Raw genomic sequence first — 18,162 nt, 5'->3', positions numbered from 1 at the left:
TGGTTGCTTAACTTGTTGTTGACTCGGCCATGCCGTTGACTCCTCCATTGTAATAATAAACTCGGTTGAAAGTTGAAACTCATCTTCCAATGCCTCCCTACATATAATTACATATATACATATACCCACATATATATATATGTGAATGAGAACAAGGAGGAGGAGTTGTAAAACTAAGTCCACGTTAAGATTTAGGTAAACATGCATATACAAAGCAAACAAAGTTGATATATTTTATTACAATATGAACCCAAAGAAACCAACTTGTATATATATATATATATATGTGTGTGTGTGTGTGTATGTGTGTACACACATATTCACAACAAGGGTGTAAACTTTTTAATTATAAAGTGTATGCATTATATATTTTACCTCTAATAAAATCTTATATTTTTTATTGCAAAATTTTTTAAAATTTTTAATTTTTATTAGAAAATAAATCGATTTATTTTAGTATAAAATTTCCCAACACCTTTATTTATTTATTTTATTAAATATACACTATATTTTTTATTATTAAAACATGTCTATTTTAGGATTTTTTTTAAAATATAGTTTATAATTTAAGATGGTGAAAATAATATTTTAACTTAATTTAAGATTTTTTTTTTTCTAATTCACAAAGAAATTGTGATCATAGTGGGTGTAAGCCTAATTTCACAAAATTTGTATTTTATTATTATTATTATTATTATTTTATATATATATATAAAAAGAAAAAGTATCAACAAAAATCTATCAACCCACTTTCTCTTTTTCTCAACAGTTCATTAACCAACAAACCTAACCCCACTACCTCTCTTATATAAAACTCTCTTCATCCCCTTCAAAAATTCACTGCCATTACCAAATTTCCAAATCAAAAAAGTCAAAACTTTCACAAATGATCATCACAAAGCCTCATCTTTCTTGATTTCTTGTTTGGGTTTTATCATCTCTCCATCTTTCTGAGCTCAAGAATCCTCAACTACCATTCTCACCATGGCTAAATTGCTCTACCAGCTTCTGCTCTGTTTCTCATTTCTTCTCTGCATGATCTTCTCATCCTCTGCTCAAACCTGCAGCAGCCGTGTCTTCTCAAACAACCAAGTCTTCAAATCCTGCAACGATCTTCCTGTCCTCAACTCTTTCCTTCATTACAACTACGATTCTTCATCTGGGAAGCTACAGATTGCTTACAGGCACACTGGGATCACGTCCAGGAGATGGGTCGCTTGGGCTATAAACCCTAAATCAGGAGGCATGTTGGGGTCGCAGGCTCTGGTTGCTTTCCAGAAAACTGATGGGTCCATGACGGCTTATGGATCACCTATTGATAGTTACCAGACGACTTTGAAGAATGGTAGTCTTAGCTTTGGGGTTTCTGATTTGTCAGCTACGTTTGAGAATAATGAGATCACCATATTTGCTACTCTGAGTCTTGATGGCAAGACTGAAACGTTGAACCAGGTTTGGCAGGATGGTCTTCTTCAAGGGGATGCTCCTCAAATGCATGACACTAATGGGGATAATGTTAAGTCCATGAGTACTCTAAATCTTGTATCTGGAGAATCTGGTACAGTTGGAGGGAATTCAAAGATCAAAAAGCGTAATGTAAGTGGTTTTTTGAGCTTGTTTGGTTTAATTTTTTTTTTCTGGTTTTTTTAGTTTTATGTTCGATTGTTTTGAATCGATGTGAAGTTTGGCGCGAGCTGATAATTCATGAAGCTATCTGTTTGAATTCACTGTGTTTCTGGGTCATTTTGTTCATGAAATCATCTGCTTGAATTTACTCTGTTTCTGGGTCTTTCATTTATGGAATGATCTGTTTGAATTTACTCTGTGTTTCTGGATCATCTTGTTCATGAAATAATCTTGTTGGATTACTTTGTTTCTGGGTCATTTTATTCCTCCTGGATCATTTTATTCATGAAGTAATCTGTTTGAATTTACTCTGTTTCTGGGTCAAACTATGGCTGATGATAAGATTTTAAGCCAGTCAATAAAGTTTTTTTTTGATGATTAGTTCATAATTACTCAGACAGTTGAGATTACTATGTGAAATTTCAGATTCACGGAGTTCTAAATGTTGTTAGTTGGGGCATCATGATGCCAATTGGTGCCATCATAGCAAGATACTTGAAGGTTTTCAAATCCGCAGACCCTGCTTGGTTTTACCTTCATGTCTTCTGCCAATCCTCAGCCTATGTTATCGGCGTATCCGGGTGGGCAACCGGTCTCAAACTCGGAAGTGAATCCTCCGGCATTCAGTATAATCCCCACCGAGCAATTGGGATCATCCTCTTCTGCCTTGGCACTCTTCAGGTCTTTGCATTACTTCTAAGGCCAAAACCAGATCACAAGTACAGATTCTACTGGAACATCTACCACCACTCAGTTGGATACCTCGTTATCATCCTCAGCATCGTGAATATTTTCAAGGGATTTGACATCTTGAAACCGGAGAAGAAGTGGAAGACAGCTTACATTGCGGTTATCGTGGTTTTGGCCATCAAAGCTGTTTCATTGGAAGCTTACACATGGTTTGTTGTGATGAAAAGAAGAAAATCAGAAAATGAAGCTGCAAAGATGCCTCATGCCAGGAATGAAGCAAATGGGTATGGTCAACAACAGCATGTGTAAATAGGGTTTAGATATATGCCATGTTTGTTTTCTGGGTTTTGTTTTACTTCTTGGTTTGTATGTACATGTTTTATGTACGAGGTATTTTGGAGATGCCTTCTGCACTGGGGAAATTTAGGGTTAGGGTTATATTTTTGTCTCCAATTAGGTACGGGGAAGTGCTTTGATTTGTTCTGCAGATGCTGCAGAAATTTTCTTGGTTCTGATATAATTATTTAGTTTCTTGGTTCTGATAATTTTTTCTATTTCATAAATTATTTTTTAATAAAAATTTATATATTTCAATAACTAAGTAGAACAGAAATACAACTAATGATATTAAATCTCGGAAAGCAACACAAGCTGCTAACCACTGGGTATGCAGAACTACAGATCTAATGGTAACTGTTAGGTCATACTGCTTGAGACTTCTGTAACATTGTTCATTATCAGTCAGCACTGCAGCTGTAATTGTAATATCGACTAATACCTAGCGAGCATATGATTAGTGTTCACAGCAGGTAATCATTAGTTATAGACTAGTTAATAAAAACGCAAAAATGAACAGCCACAAGAACGTTTTCTCAGCACGATAATCGATCTGGCACTGGAACAAGGACATGTCAATTGAAAAAAATTTGACAATTTCATCAACTTTCTCAGAAAATGCTACATTGTTAATCCCTCCTGATGGGAAAATTAAACTTGGTATAAATCATACTCTCCCTTGTCTTTCATGAGCTACAGTTGCCTTACAATTTTGACAGCATCAAAGCCTCAACAAATGCATCCTTGAGCGAAGGGTTCGAAGCAGCAATCCTCTGTAATGTGATATCGAGATCTTTTCCGGATCTGGTGCAAAAACAGACTGTTTTAAGTTTCCATAATAATCGTAATATTCGAGCATAATAGGTAGTATTTAAGCTTGCCAAATTTGCAAAATAAAACAGAGAAGTTATAATATTCAACTAGGTCTGTGACTTACGGATCATACACAATCCCTCCAGCTTCTCTGACAATCACAACTCCCCCAGCAATATCCCTGAGAAAAGAAATGGACTGAGTCAAAATTGCTCCCACCTAAGCATGACTGAAGAAACATAACAGAGAATTATTCATACCATGGACCACCAAATCCAAGTTCATAAAAGAGATCGAGCCTTCCACACGCGATTCCGCATAGGTTTAATGCACAAGAGCCACTCATCCGAATGGATCTCACCTGATACAAGGAGAAAGTAATAGAAATCTTATTGCAGCTAGCACATAATAGACCGGCTCCAGAGAATCATTGACAAAGTCTTATTGATACCTTGGAGAGCAAATAATTGATTCTATTTGTAGTAGCATCTAAAGTTCCCTGATCACGTGTGGTTCCGGCCTGCTCAGCAGGATAAAAGATAATCATTAAATAACAAAAGACTACTAACCGAGCTTCAAAAACTGAAAGAGAGAAGCACCAAAGACAATAAAGTAGTCCTATCTCCATTGCACATGCAGAAACCAACCACATCCCTTCTAAAAGTTGCTAAATTTTACCAAAAATCCCTAGTAATATCCGCGTAACATCCCTGCTCACCAAAGAAAGTAAGCAGAACCACTGCTTCCTTGCAGTGAAACCAAAGTCCACCTTATATGCATTTTCCCATTTCCTTTTCCCGTTTGTGCAAGCATGACGAGGAATTATATATCAGTCATGGACTTCCTTATCATTGGATTGACTAACAGAATTCAACAGAAACTATAGAACATGGAGCTGTGAAGTGACCCAGTAATTCAATCTCTGTCCATTGACTTGGGTTTCTGATATATTCCAAAACCAATGAGTCTACAGCTAAATCTCTGCAAACCTCAGAGACAAAGGTAACTGATTCGGGTTTTGACCTTTCAATTGGTCCCCCCTCCATCCTTTTATGGTTCCTGATTGAATATATCTAGTTTATCTTGTTATTTTCATAATACTGAGCTTATAAAAAAATGATAATAGCAGAATAAGAGGCATAATCACAAAAGGTCTCTAATAAACATTAGCTTACCTCCGTTGCAAGGAGAGACTTCACGAGTTCAGTTTGAGATGATACTGCCAAATTTCAGAAATAAAATTGCAGCTCATGAGTAACCAGAAAAATCAAAAAACAAAAAACAAAAAACTAAGACATAAAGAGTAGCACCCACCTTTTATTGGGTTTCCGTTCAAAAAGGCACCTTTTCCTTGGATGGCTGTAAAAAGCTGCATATCATAGAACCAGGTAGTAGTCATTTAGTTACAGATTTAGATCTACTGACTTCTCTACATTAATCAACATGAAGTCACAATTCCACTGATTTTTTACAGGTTAATTTCTTGGTAACAAAGACCGAGGTTCTCACCTCAGCCATTATTGGATTGTAAACAACACCAACCGTAGGGACCTTCCTGATTGTGAGACCAATTGAGACACAAACAAACGGGAACCTGGAAGTAATTATGTTAGGTCAACAACAACATAAACCAACTGACAGGAAATCGAGAAAATAAAGAGTATGATAAAGACACTACCCATGCACAAAATTAGTTGTTCCATCAAGGGGATCAACTATCCATGTGGGCTCATCGGTCAGCTCTGAAACACCATAAGCAGCAGTAGTTTCTTCTCCAATAAACTAAGGCAAAAAAAAAAAAAAGTAGCAAAAGATCATGTAACACCATTCATCATCGGTTAAATGTTGTTAGATACACGTAGAATAAAATAAAGAATACAAGTTCACCTTATGAGTGGGGTATAGCTGCTTGAGATGGTTAAATATGAGATCTTCACATGCTTTATCAGTTTCCGTAACTAAATCCACCTGCAATTTAGAGTAAACATAGACACAAAGTAGTAATTTTTCAGTTCATCTGTTCTTGGAATTTTACATTTTCTTTTTCTGGATAAGATACTTCATCTATATATGTTCTCCTAATTGCCATTTCTTAACCAAAACAAAATTTTAAGGAAAAGAATGAACAGGAAATCCAAAGATTAAAATCAGTGCATAAAAATCTCAACTTGAACCATTTAATACGCAAACTAGTTCTTCTATCTACAAAATTTTGGAATTCACTTCAGATAAAGCCTTTCAGACTTGCATTTTCTGGATTCAATATAGACTTCTGGTCAGGAATGAAACATGAAATTGGTCTGCGGCTAATACATTCCATAGAGAGATCCTTGTTCTTGTTATTTTACAGCCCGAACTTTCTGAATCTCATCACTGTTAGATTCCCAAAAAATTTCTACCATTAGAGAAGGCGTCCTAATAAAATCTTTTGACAGTGCAGAAAATCTGAAATCATAGCATCTAGCACCTGAAAAGAGTGCATTAACATCTATTCACAGAGTAACTGGATGGAATTCAACCCTATACTCCAATTCTCAGATACCTAACCTCAATATTCTTATCAGCATTTTACGATTTCAAATTCTAATTGACCTCGGGTATTAGCATTCCATTGAACCATAAATGATGAAGTCTCAATCAGGTAAAGCTTGGAACAATTATCTCTTCCTAAATTTCACCATATGATCAAAATCAAAACTTTTAAGCTGCCTATACAGCAAGAAGTAAACATTGTATACCCAAATAGCTACATAAGAATTTCAATTTTCTAACCACAAATTAAGTGAAAGAGCATATAAATATTGAAATTGATGATCAAAAACGGGATATATGAAATAAAAGGATAGAAAGAGAAAGACCTGGCCTTTATGCTCCACATGCTTGGTCTGATAAAACCCATTACGTATTACCTAGAAATCACCCAAACAAAGCAAAGAGTTGGTCAAAGAACAAGCATTTTCACGCAAGAATTTGTAAAACAAAATAAAATCGACCAAAACAGAAAATTAAGAGAGAAAGTCACCTCGCCAGCTTTCTTAGCTGCATCGACTGCGGAGACCAAGAACTCTGCCAGTGAATCTTAAAACCCACATAAGAAAATGTCAGAACCAAATCAAATTCATGAATTCTAAAAAAAAAAAAACCCACATAGACAATGAACAATCAAAGAGATTAGAGAAGTGGGGAACCTACCGTTTTCTGCCATTTATAATTTTCTCGACTGTTGACAATGAGTGATGAAAGAAACAGAAAGATGAGGAAGAAGATGATTTGATGGTGGGTTGTGCTTTTGTCTTGTGGAGCTTTTTCACGTAATCACATTAAGAGGTGAGTAGAGATGTGTTTGTTTATATGTATGTGTCTGCGTGGGTGGATACATAAATATATATATATATATATGCACACACAGGTTTTGAACGGAGAAAAGACCCAAGATTTGCCAGGAATCTCCGGAAGTACCAAACTCTACACTAAAATCTTTAAAATTATAATTAATTTTTACATAATACATAAAGAAAAATTTGTTATTTAACCTCGAATTTTTTTTTGATAAATTAAAATAATACCAATTAAAGAGAAAAGACAAATTATTAAATTATTTTCTAAAAATTTTAACATTTATTACTATTTAATTCAAATATAATTCGACTGTTTACTTCTTTTATTATAAATTAAAATAAAATTAAATATTTAAAATAAACAAAATATATTAAAAATTAAACTATAATAAAAAAAATATCAAAAACCTAATTGTAACGAGTATTAAAATTTAAAAATTAATTTACTAATTTACTATAGAAATAAAAAAAATATATATATATATATATATTTACATAATTTACTAATTTTGATGTTCTAGGAGAGGAGAAATGATTTTGTACAATGGAATATATTTACATGGTATTATATTTTTATGAATAACATAATAATAATAATAATAATAATTAAATTAAATTATATTAATTAATAAAAATATGATAGTAGTTTGAGTATGTATTCATCCTACATAACAAAATTGTGATAACGAAAAGGGAGATTCTTGGAATATTCTTTTGGATTTATTCTATTTCTATGCAAAATGCAAAGCATGAGCCAGCCAGCCCACTAAGGAAGAATATGCTCGCAACTGCACCATAAATCTTTTCTATCATCTTCATGTGTGCTTTCTTACTTTCAATTCCTGCCATCCATTTTATTTCATTTTATTTTATTTTGCGAGTGCAATATAAATCGGTAATTGTCAATTCATAACGATCGATTCAGTAAAATCAATAATTTAATTCAATAATACGACTGTAAGACCGTAATGATCCGATTAAATTTAAGTTTCAATAAATTTATTATATATATTTAAATAAAAATACTTCAAGAAAAATTATCACATATTCTGAAAATATAAATGAATAACAAAAAGTTATTAAATATTTCAGAAATACATATATTTATAAATATTATTGATGTATTTTTGAATTTTTACTTTTTACGATTTTTAGTGAAAATATAATATAAATTAATAACTTATTTACACTCTTAGAACATCTAAAAATTATTTGGGTTATGAAGTTTCTTAAATTTAATTAGTTCATTTGAATTTTTTTTTGTTAAAAATGCGAATGCCAGTAGTAAATAGTAAATAGTAAATAGTAAATAGTAAATAGTAAATAATAAATAGTAAATAAAATTTATTTATTTATTTATTTATTTATTTTTAACCACTTAATATTTCCTACACAAAAAAAGTATTTAATTGAATACAAGTCGAGCAAGCAATCCCTCCCTCTTGACAGGCAGGCAAAGAGAGCAAGAAAAGTGAATCACAAATTCTTGGTGCCATAATATATTAACTATGAATTCACAATTTAATCAAAAAAGGCAAATGAGATTTTACACATACAACACATACAACACACCTCAGAGGGCAGCAATTTCCTTCACAACCTGAGCTTTGTCTGCCTCGAACTGTTCATCCTCTGAAACCAAAACAAACCGAACACGGTAAAGAGAGAGCAAAAAGCCGAAAAAGCCCGCGACTGCTGTAAATATAATTCTCTACCTTTATCAGTTTTAAAATCAGCAAACAAGCGCAGGAGCTTGCTTTTGTTTGCTATGAGTATGCTAACAATGTCGGAAGGCTTGTTTTGATTAGCCGCAAAAAGCTGTCAAACATATATATAACATTAGTTTGAAGGGGGGAAACAAAGGATTGCACATGTCAAAGGGTTCATATAATTTATAGTCCGGTCTGTGGTACCTTGAAAACGTGAAATGCTTCTATCTGGATGCTCTTGCTTGTTTCCTGCAAAGGAATGAATTTTTACAGTTTTAAGACAACTGAGAAATGGCAAAAATTATTTATCCCACATGAGAGAGGCATCTGGAAAAGTGTCATACCCTTAGAAGATTCATCAGAATCCTTAAATTATCCCTTGAGCTTACATATCGCGTCATCACAGCTGAATTTGAGCGATCTAACAAAATGTCTCCCAACAGCTGTGACAGTCACGTATTAAATAAGAGTTGATTAAAAGAGTTTTAAAAATTAAGTCACAACACAGAGAGAGCAACCTATAATGCAGAGAAATGATAAAGATATAATAAACAGCTCCAGTGCTCTCAGCAGCAAAAGAAGATAATACAGTCAAAATTATCTGAAGTGACAAGCTCTGTTTCTATTGACCAAGGAAATTAATGGCGCCTAAAATAAAATGTACTGCATTCTTCCGACAATGTATTCAATAATACACTAGAGCATATTGCAACCCCTCTTTTAGAACTATATAGGAAATCTCTCAAGTATATATGGTTCAGAAACAGCTATCTGATGTTAAAGAAGCACTGTTATACCAGATGTTTACGGTTCCAGGATTGAAAACTCATGCATGCTTTTCATATAACTAGTGCAAGATGACATTTCATATTACCTTGACAGCTTGTCGTCTGGTAATATAATTGGTAGATTCCAGCAACTTCGAGTTGTACTCAGCAAAGAACTGAAAACAACATATAGTAGAACATCAACTTCCGGTGGGTTTGAAACCTTGAAAATACTATTAACAACACGAATTAATTCAGGAAAACAGCTCAGAGATGACTACAGTAGCCATGCAGTCTCCACTCTAGAGAGAAGAAAATGCTGTAAAAGTAATGAAAGATGTACCGGGAGAAACATGAGTTCAATTACTCACACTTTTAAGAGAAATCATGTGTGCTTGAGGGGGGGGGGGGGGGGGGGGGAGAGGGACTAGCAAAAACATCTTTCTCTCATATGCATGGCCTTATCTTATATTCTATCTACCTCGTCTTCATGTTTAAAAAATATGTTCAATCATGTATTCTAGTGTTGTAGTAGGAATCAGAGTGGAAACAGCATTTACCCAGTCATAATTTTTAGAAAGAAATTCAGCAACAGTAGATTTATGCCTCGTCAAGAGTTCCTGTGACAAAAATACATCAGATTAGCGCCATCATCTTATAGATGGAAGGGATAAAAAAAATGGAAACAGATACAGATGACAGATGGCCAATGAAAGGAAAGATCCACATAATTGACACCTTAAAAGTAGCAGCAGCATCTGCAGCAATGTCGAAATTTGGAAGTTGTATGTAATCAAAAAATTTCTTCATGTGCTGAGATTCCAAAACATACCTGTAAGTCAATGAAAAAAATCACGGGTGTCAAAAGTTGCTACGTATGTATATATATAATACATAGAGAATTCAGTAAAACCTGAAGACTGTGAGCATTATAGCCTTCCCATACATAGAACTTTAGTTATTGGACATGTTATCAAATTCATCTAACTTCTAGAGTACCAATTAACCAAAATTCCACGATAAGTTGCAATTTTTGCAGTCAAAAGGTACCAATTAAGATGAGCTGATTGGTATTTTCTTGTGAGTTATTCATTTAATGCACGAAATAGCCAGTTAAGAATTCAGGTCAAACAAAGGTGATGTGCTTACCTCGCAACACTTTGGTGGCGTATGCATTCCCTAAGCATTGCACCATAATGCAAAGCCAAATCCGTGTCCTCATAACTGCACAAAGAGCATCTAACAATTAAAAGACGCCAGGGCAGTAGATATATGGCAGTTCTAAAAAAGTCATAATCTGAGTAAGACGAAGCCGCATTTTCAGAAGTTGATCAATACACTATTTAATGTGACTGTCAAACCTAAAACTGTAGATCTATGTTTTACACACAAAACTAAAGATATTGTATAAAAGAAAAAGGTGCAAAATGATGTTCCAAAATATCAATTAACACCAGGAAGACAAAAAAAAAAAAATTATCACAGCTTGCCCAAAACTATCCTTTACCCTGCAATTAAAATATCCATAAGATCTATGTTGGCCTCCAGATAATCAGATGCAATCAACCGTGATTGAACTTGTTGTCTCTGCAAATTCGCAACAACTTGAGTAGCATCTCTGCGGGCCTGCAAAATATGGACCCAATAAAAAAATGCAAAGACACTAAAAAACTCACTACATAATTAACTCTTTACATGGTAAAATTCATATCCGAACTTCATCCAGTAAACTTCACAAGAATTTGAAGAAAATATTGTGTATCTAAATATATGATCCTCATTTGAGAAGTAAACAATTGCATACCTCCAAATTCAATTTTGGAAGACACTGAATCAGCAGGCGCAGTGTGTTCTCTCGGAAAAACTCCTGAGTCAACTGAGCACAGGCTTCAGAGACAGGCTCAGATTCGCTATTACCATAGAGAATCTGCTTCATCTCCCTAATATTTTTACTTAGTTCCGCCATCTGTAGAAATAAAAATGACATGGATATATTTTGGAAACAGGCCAATAACTAAGCGCAAATTAGGCTGATACAAGCCAACGAAAAACAAAAGAGAATCTCTGCAAACGGAAGACGATTGGAAAATTGCCAATCTAGTTCCTAGCTTGAAAACAAATTTAACTCAACGATTAACGGTCGCAGATGATAACAATCGATCCCCATTGGTCAGTCAGCAAAAAGAATCTCCATTTGTCAGTTGGACCACATTGAGTAACTCCAGCTATGCCTAGTAAATAACCTGCCCCAACAGATTTAACTAAATAGCATCTACAGATTCGTCCAAATAAAATTTCCCGATTCAGAGCAACAGTAAGTCATAACCCACCGATTTCTTGCACATCACTATAATATATACCTCAATGCTAACACGCAACATTCACAGAACAAAAGTTGCTCCATATTTTCGGTCAACACTTAACCACAGGAAGAGATAATATCAGATACACATTTGCTCAAAAAAAGATACACATTTGCTCATTTCTCCACTCAGTTTCCATCACAGAACTGCATATAACATGGAAAACAACTAAAAAAAAGTTCAAAAATCCTCATATCTAACCCCCCCAAATATGAAGAACAAATCCAGAGTCTGCACGTCAAGCAAAATCAAATACACATACACGCCTATATAATCGAGAGACATAAGAAATTACCTTCTCCTCACGCTTGGATTCGCGGGAATCGGAGGCGGGAGGGCGATCGGTGAAGATGAGAAGATCGCGCGTCTGCCGGACGATGTCGACTGGAGTCCGAGGCTTGGACTTAAATAATCCCTTCATCTTCTTCCCGTTGATGCTGTCCTTAGGGCTCGAATCAGACGACGCTCCTCCTCCTCCTCCTCCTCCTCCTCCTCCTACTTGGTGCTGCGACGCGAGCCTCTGCACCACCGTACCCGAGGCTCCGCGCGTCGCCGCACCTTGCTTAGACACACAGATGCCTATCCTGACCTTCTTAATAACACCAACCAACCAATCACTCAACCAACCAAACAAACGAACCCTCTCTCTCTCCCCACTAGGGTTTCACTTTTCTGATCTTTCACAGTCTCCTCGTTTCCCACCGACTTCAGCAAACCTCCTCCTCTTCCTCCACCCTCCCTCCTCATGAAGCAGGTGAACAGACAATTCGGGGGTTTTGATTATTTATCCATTTATTTATTAACTGATTTTTGCAGGTCTGTGAATTTGGGGATCTTGGTTACTGAATTTCACATACAGTTGGTGTTGGTCGTTGATCTTGAGACTAGTTCGAGTCAACTGATTAGAGTTCCTCTGCTCCCCTACGAACATACTAGATCGAAACTGTTGACTTAACCAATGGGAACGTGCCACGTCACCTACAGGGACCCACATTATGATAAGATCTGTATCTTTACATTTATTGGGCCGGATCTTCCCCACATTTAAGTTATTAGTATTAATTTCTTTTAACTCTTATTTGTAAAATTAAATTATATTGAAAAAATTTAATTTAACTCCTAAAATATTTCGATTAAAATTGAACAAATAAATTTTAAATTTCAAAAAATTTGATGAAATTTGAAGATATCTTAAAAAAAAAAAATTATATAATAATTTAATATTTTTACGAGAAAATATGTATTTTAATAATATTTATTAAAGAAAATAAAGAATAAGTAAAAGAAATTTAAGAAAAAATCAAAGAGTGGGAATGAGACGGTGAGAAAATCCCAATAAAATTTTTAAAATATCATTCGAAATATTTTAAATAAAAAAAATAAATATTTATAATTTAAAATTAATTTTAAATATACTTTTCAACACGTGTATGTTAAATACATACATACATACATATATATATATATATGCTTGTCGTTAACACATGCTCCCACATTTTCACTACGTTCGATAATTTTAAATGTGTAAAGATTATAATTTAAGTTATTAATTTATTTTAAAAATAAATAATTTTATATTATTATCTTATCAAATAATATTTATTATATCATAAATAATTTTTTTAAAAAAAATATTTTTGTCTTAATAATTTATTAATTATTAATCAAATGTTTTGAATTTTTTTTGCAGACTTTATAAAATTTTGTTAAGGATATATAAATTTTAGATAAATTACAGTTTAATATTTTGTAATTCGATATTTCTCTTTTTTATTCTCTGTAATTATTTTAAAAAATCCAGCACCTATAATTTAACATTTGATCATTTCATATATAGTTTTTAAATCCCATCTATTGTAATAACCGGAGTCCGAATTTGTCCTGAAATTAATTTTAAAATTTTAAAAAATATAATTTTAAAATTAATAATTTTTTATTTAATGCGAAATTATGAAAAAAAATAAGTTTATGATGAAATTGAAAATAATTTTGAAAAAAATGGGTAAAAATTTAGATTCGGATGGTATTTTTGAAAGAAAAATAAAAAACTGGAAGTCAAAACGCAATTAAAGAAAATTGCGCCCCGTAAGACCGCCCAATCAGCAGCCCCGACGAATCAGAGCGTGATGCGTGGTAAGACACGTTGACTTGGTGCCACATGGGAGGCCATGCTGGCAATCCGCGTACTTGCGATTGAACGGCTCGGATGCATTCCCGCATGCGTGAACGGTCCGAATCCGTTCCCTCCTTAGACACGATCGGGTGGTCGCGATTAAACGCGATGAACGAACGGTTTAGATTTGTTTCTTCTTTAAACGCGATAGGACGGTCGAGATCAAATTACGATGAACGGTCCAGATTTATTTATTCTTTAAATGCGATCGGGCGGTCGAAATCAAATGCAATGAACGATCCATATTTAAGAAAGACGGTTATAAATATCTCGCATCATGCCTAACCCAAACCCTATCCGCCAGCCTCCCGTCGGAAAAGAAGAATCAATTGCTGGAGGAGGGAGCCGACAGTCGTCCGCTGCCGTGCTGGAGCCACATTTGATTTCAAATACTCTCGTGACCAAATCAGAGCAAAAAGAACGATTAATGAGCCAAAAATTGCGGGCAAAGCTCGGTGGCGCTATCGTGGGCAAAATCCGAAACTGTTTCCGATGATCCCTTTCCTGTTTTCTATTTCATCCGATTTTTCTACAATTATGTTCACCATTTTATTTTTTATAGGTTGACTGAAGAAAAATACAAGGAGAGATAAAATCGACCGAAATCAATCAAAATTGGCAGAAAATAGCTAGGCCGAGGTAAATCGCCACTATAGGTGTCGGTGCCACTGTGCCAGAATTCCAAAATTGGTATGAAAATATTTTTAAAACTGATTTTGGATTTTTTGGGGTATTTTTAAGTACCTAAAGTGTGTTTTAATATCTGCAGAAAAATTCAGGAAACTTGAAGACTGCTAGTAGACGCAGTAGAAAGTTCAGTATATCAGACACCGATTCGGGTGAGAATCTCTCACCTTATTATCTGTTATGCAATTAAATTTTAATAATCGGTAATATGATATTTTGTATAATTTAGAAAAATTTGAGAATAATTACAAGTTACCAATTGAGCCGAAAACCGGTTAGTTAATTATTTGTTATTCTGTTTAATTGATGGTTAAATTTACAGTTTTAAATATATGATGACATACTAAAATGATTAATTGATTTAATTGTGCTTCCTTGATATATATATATATATATATTGCTTGTCATGCATGAATTACGATTAATTTGTGAAATTGGTAATTAATATGCAAACGAAATTTTTTTTGGTAGTGTGAATTAATGAATGGTAGCCTTACTGGATATCGTAGGAGATGGTGGACAGACCGAGTGCATAGAAAACTCTATCGTGAATGTTGTTTCATACTGGATGGGGTATTGAGGAACGAAATTTTTGGCGCTTATACCGAACGAGGTATGAGAACTGCCCGATTCACCTTTATATCAGACGGAGTATTGAATAATAGTATTTTTGGCATTCATACCGGACATGGTATGGAGACGATCGATTTGTTAACAATATTAGATATGGATTCACGCGTAGTGCCACATCCCTATGGACCTCTAATGATATTAGTAGATAAAAAAAAAAGAAAAAATTATTATTATTGCTCACTTGAGAATGAGATTAAAATATTATTTGAATTATTGTATATTTATAGGTCGATTTTGAAAATCTCGCAACAGTATATATATACAATAAATGTGTTTTTTTCTTATGATAAATAAATTTACTTAAATCAAGAGGTTCATTAATTGTTTTAACGATTTTTACTAACATTCAGTTTCTGTAACGGTGAGTAGTGTGATATTTTTACTGAGTTAATGTAACTCACATTTTCATTAACTATTTCAGATCAAGAGAACCAAGATCCAGATCATAATCAACAAGAGGGTCGTGAGTAGTTCATCACCCGGACTCCCTTCAAAAGGTAGTGAAGGTCGTCCTAAAATGCTCAACACACTGCATTTTATTTATTTATTTAATTTTTATTTATTCTTTTAGAAAGGTCATTACCGTAGTTCTCTTGGATATTTTAAATTATTGTGTAAGAAATATAAATCTTAAATTTTTATTACTTCGCTTATGCACTTAATTTGTGACTTTATTTAGTTTTAAGTTCCGTGTATTTACATATATGCTCACGTCTATATATATTAAAAAAAAAAATTTGTCTTAAAAATATGTGTTTTTCCAAATTTACCCTCAGCATAAATTTTATAACACCCAATTATTCATCTTCCACATTTCTTCCTCCTCCATCCGCTCTTCCACCATCATTCCATCTACTCATTATTTAATTTAAAAAATATTAATTAAAATAAAATATAATTAAAAATAATTTTTAATCCGTTAAATTATGTTTATTTTTAATCTGGATTCACGACGGAGTAAAGCCGGTGACCGAACTCCATCAACGTCGTTAGACAAGCACCGGCTTCGAATACGACGTTGGAACTTTTTTTCAAATGTCACGTGCGTTTTAACGGAGTGAGGTTGGATTTGGAAGTCACATTTTTTGGTCTTTTAATTTTGTCGTGTTGTGTAAAGTTTCTAGTATTTTCTAAACTTATATAATTCAAAAAATAATTATTATACCAAACATCTTTAGAAAAGAAACAAGACAAAAGTAGGCCACCCGTAATAAATTCTTCTTTGCTTTTAGAATAATAAAAAAATATTATTAAACATATCTAGAAGTGTATAATTTCAATTTTTGTTTTGTTTTGGGAATTTGATGTTTTAAAAATAAACGTAATAAATTTGTTAAATTTTAATTTAATTTAATCATTATAATTTTATTAATATATTAATAAATTAAAATTTACAAACACTTAATTAGAAATTTAATACTAATAAACAAAACCGAAATTCAAATTCACATTCAAATTACTTTTTATTTTTTCTTACCGACACATCTCTCCCGATCCGAGAGAGAGAGAGAGAGAGAGAGCAGAGCACGACACAAACGCGACACGACACGACACGGGCTAAATACAATACGCCTGTTTATAGCTACACAATATAACTCAACAAACCTCCTAATCGATTAACTTCTTCAGGCTTTCACGAAAGGCTTAAACGAAGTGAGCTTCCTGAAATGCTCCCATTCCTTCTCCCACACCACAGCCTGGTAGTCCTTCGGCTTTCCGACTCCGTCCTTGGGATCATCGGCCGCGATGATCAGGCGGTAATTCACTCCGGAAACGACCTGCTGCTCGCCGCTGACAACTTTCACGAACTTCAGATTCGTCTTCGCTTCCTGATTGTGCTCGGCAACCGAGAACTTTCCGATCTCCACCACGTGCGGGTCGTCCAAGTCCTTTATCGGCGTCCACCCGCCGGGAACCGCCGCAGTTTTCCTGGCGGCGGAGGCAAAGAGAGGAAGCGCCAGAAGGAGAAGCGAGAGGAAGAGAGCAGGCGACTCGCGATTCATGGTAATTCGATTTTGATCTTCTAGGGTTTTCAGGTTTTTTCTTTCTTCGAGCGAAGAGATTACAGATTTTTTGTCGAATGGAATAAAAGGGGGGTCCGGGTATTTATAACGGTCGGGCAATTTCGGACCCGAATTTCGGGCTTAAATTTTGATGAAATTACGGTTGAACCACAACCGACATGGGGAGTAGTGGAGTGTTACGCGGCGAGGAGCTGGCGCCCACCAACACGATGTTGATTGCCTGAGATCCGTTGGATTTGTGGGGTGGTAGATGACGTGGCATCACGTACAAAAAGGATAATTAATATTGCGGTGAAGGTGGGGTAATATTTAAACGGAAAAAGTGGGTCCCACCGACTTTATTAAAATGTTTTAATGGGGGTAGTTGCGGCGTACAGGAGCATTTCCGTTCACACTTGAAAGGAGAAATGGGTCCCACATTGTTAAATAGCCGCAAGTAAAAATAGTTCAACGGGCAAATTGTTTCTAATGACTTTTTTTTTATTATGTTTCTACGTATAAATTCATGCATCCAACAAATTTGAAAATGAGAGACTTCGATAAAAAATATGAATATTAAGAGAAAAAAATTTATATTGAAAAAACAAAAGTAAAAGGTAAGCTTGAAACCTCGATAAACAAGCATAATGTTTGTAAAACACGAGTAAATAATGAGCTCGGTAACTTGATTAGATAAGCTATAATTTTCAAAGAATGCAAGGAATAGATGAATTTTAGCATATGTATAAACAAGTTGTAGTATTCGGAGGAACACTAAATGGTTGGTGAGTTACGAACCATAAACAATTAATATGTCGTATTACAAAGAAATTAAAATATACATATTTATTAGGGTAAAGTATTGACATGTCCAAATTTTATTCATTTATGATGAGTATTGAACTAAGAACAAACTTGAAATGCAAGAAGAAAAAGAAAAATACATTAACAAGTAGAACTATATATATATATATATAGTTGAGTCGAAGCTTGTCTTAAGTTTGATGGAGTTCAACAGAGATAT

General features: G+C 34.2%; 4 protein-coding genes across 4 annotated transcripts; 1 reads left to right on the top strand and 3 right to left on the bottom strand.

The window, feature by feature from the left end:
* The first annotated feature begins 771 nt into the window (after window positions 1-771).
* Window positions 772-2,861, top strand: LOC110812690 (cytochrome b561 and DOMON domain-containing protein At5g47530). The gene is made up of 2 exons (XM_022039516.2): window positions 772-1,596; window positions 2,053-2,861. The coding sequence occupies exons 1-2, from the start codon at window positions 985-987 to the stop codon at window positions 2,623-2,625; spliced, it is 1,185 nt and encodes a 394-aa protein (XP_021895208.1). The 5' UTR covers window positions 772-984; the 3' UTR covers window positions 2,626-2,861.
* Window positions 2,862-3,165: 304 nt separating this feature from the next.
* On the bottom strand, window positions 3,166-6,890 carry VTC4 (Inositol monophosphatase family protein). Its single transcript, XM_088206931.1, has 12 exons — window positions 6,658-6,890; window positions 6,488-6,543; window positions 6,324-6,374; window positions 5,353-5,433; window positions 5,144-5,247; window positions 4,975-5,059; window positions 4,780-4,834; window positions 4,641-4,684; window positions 3,917-3,985; window positions 3,726-3,826; window positions 3,590-3,646; window positions 3,166-3,456 (listed from the first exon to the last, which is right to left on the bottom strand). Exons 1-12 carry the CDS (start codon window positions 6,668-6,670, stop codon window positions 3,357-3,359), a joined length of 816 nt encoding a protein of 271 aa, XP_088063057.1. The 5' UTR covers window positions 6,671-6,890; the 3' UTR covers window positions 3,166-3,356.
* Window positions 6,891-8,134: 1,244 nt separating this feature from the next.
* On the bottom strand, window positions 8,135-12,544 carry LOC110812679 (Mo25 family protein). Its single transcript, XM_088206930.1, has 11 exons — window positions 11,938-12,544; window positions 11,084-11,245; window positions 10,787-10,905; window positions 10,429-10,503; window positions 10,018-10,111; window positions 9,840-9,899; window positions 9,387-9,455; window positions 8,857-8,955; window positions 8,717-8,761; window positions 8,519-8,621; window positions 8,135-8,435 (listed from the first exon to the last, which is right to left on the bottom strand). Exons 1-11 carry the CDS (start codon window positions 12,061-12,063, stop codon window positions 8,377-8,379), a joined length of 1,011 nt encoding a protein of 336 aa, XP_088063056.1. The 5' UTR covers window positions 12,064-12,544; the 3' UTR covers window positions 8,135-8,376.
* A 4,020-nt stretch (window positions 12,545-16,564) lies between these two features.
* Window positions 16,565-17,595, bottom strand: LOC110812626 (Cystatin/monellin superfamily protein). Its single transcript, XM_022039445.2, has one exon. The coding sequence runs from the start codon at window positions 17,136-17,138 to the stop codon at window positions 16,761-16,763; it is 378 nt and encodes a 125-aa protein (XP_021895137.1). The 5' UTR covers window positions 17,139-17,595; the 3' UTR covers window positions 16,565-16,760.
* Window positions 17,596-18,162: the final 567 nt, after the last annotated feature.

Source organism: Carica papaya, chromosome 7, assembly GCF_054855325.1.
Source record: "Carica papaya isolate Zhongbai chromosome 7, ASM5485532v1, whole genome shotgun sequence".
NCBI classification, from domain to species: domain Eukaryota; kingdom Viridiplantae; phylum Streptophyta; class Magnoliopsida; order Brassicales; family Caricaceae; genus Carica; species Carica papaya.
The sequence above is the reverse complement of the archived record's forward strand: the minus strand, read 5'-3'. Positions and strand labels throughout refer to the sequence as shown.

Bases quoted from the DNA above. Each gene is read 5' to 3' on its own strand.
- VTC4 (XM_088206931.1), bottom strand. The intron at 6,375-6,487 runs GTGACTTTCTCT...GGTGATTTCTAG, and splicing joins CAGCTAAGAAAGCTGGCGAG to GTAATACGTAATGGGTTTTA. The intron at 3,457-3,589 runs GTAAGTCACAGA...TTTTTGCACCAG, and splicing joins GGAGGGATTGTGTATGATCC to ATCCGGAAAAGATCTCGATA.
- LOC110812626 (XM_022039445.2), bottom strand. From the start codon at position 17,138: ATGAATCGCGAGTCGCCTGCTCTCTTCCTCTCGCTTCTCCTTCTGGCG.
- LOC110812690 (XM_022039516.2), top strand. From the start codon at position 985: ATGGCTAAATTGCTCTACCAGCTTCTGCTCTGTTTCTCATTTCTTCTC. The intron at 1,597-2,052 runs GTAAGTGGTTTT...GTGAAATTTCAG, and splicing joins CAAAGATCAAAAAGCGTAAT to ATTCACGGAGTTCTAAATGT.
- LOC110812679 (XM_088206930.1), bottom strand. From the start codon at position 12,063: ATGAAGGGATTATTTAAGTCCAAGCCTCGGACTCCAGTCGACATCGTC. The intron at 10,504-10,786 runs GTAAAGGATAGT...CTCTTTGTGCAG, and splicing joins ATGGATATTTTAATTGCAGG to TTATGAGGACACGGATTTGG. The intron at 8,436-8,518 runs GTAGAGAATTAT...TTTTGGTTTCAG, and splicing joins TGATTTTAAAACTGATAAAG to AGGATGAACAGTTCGAGGCA.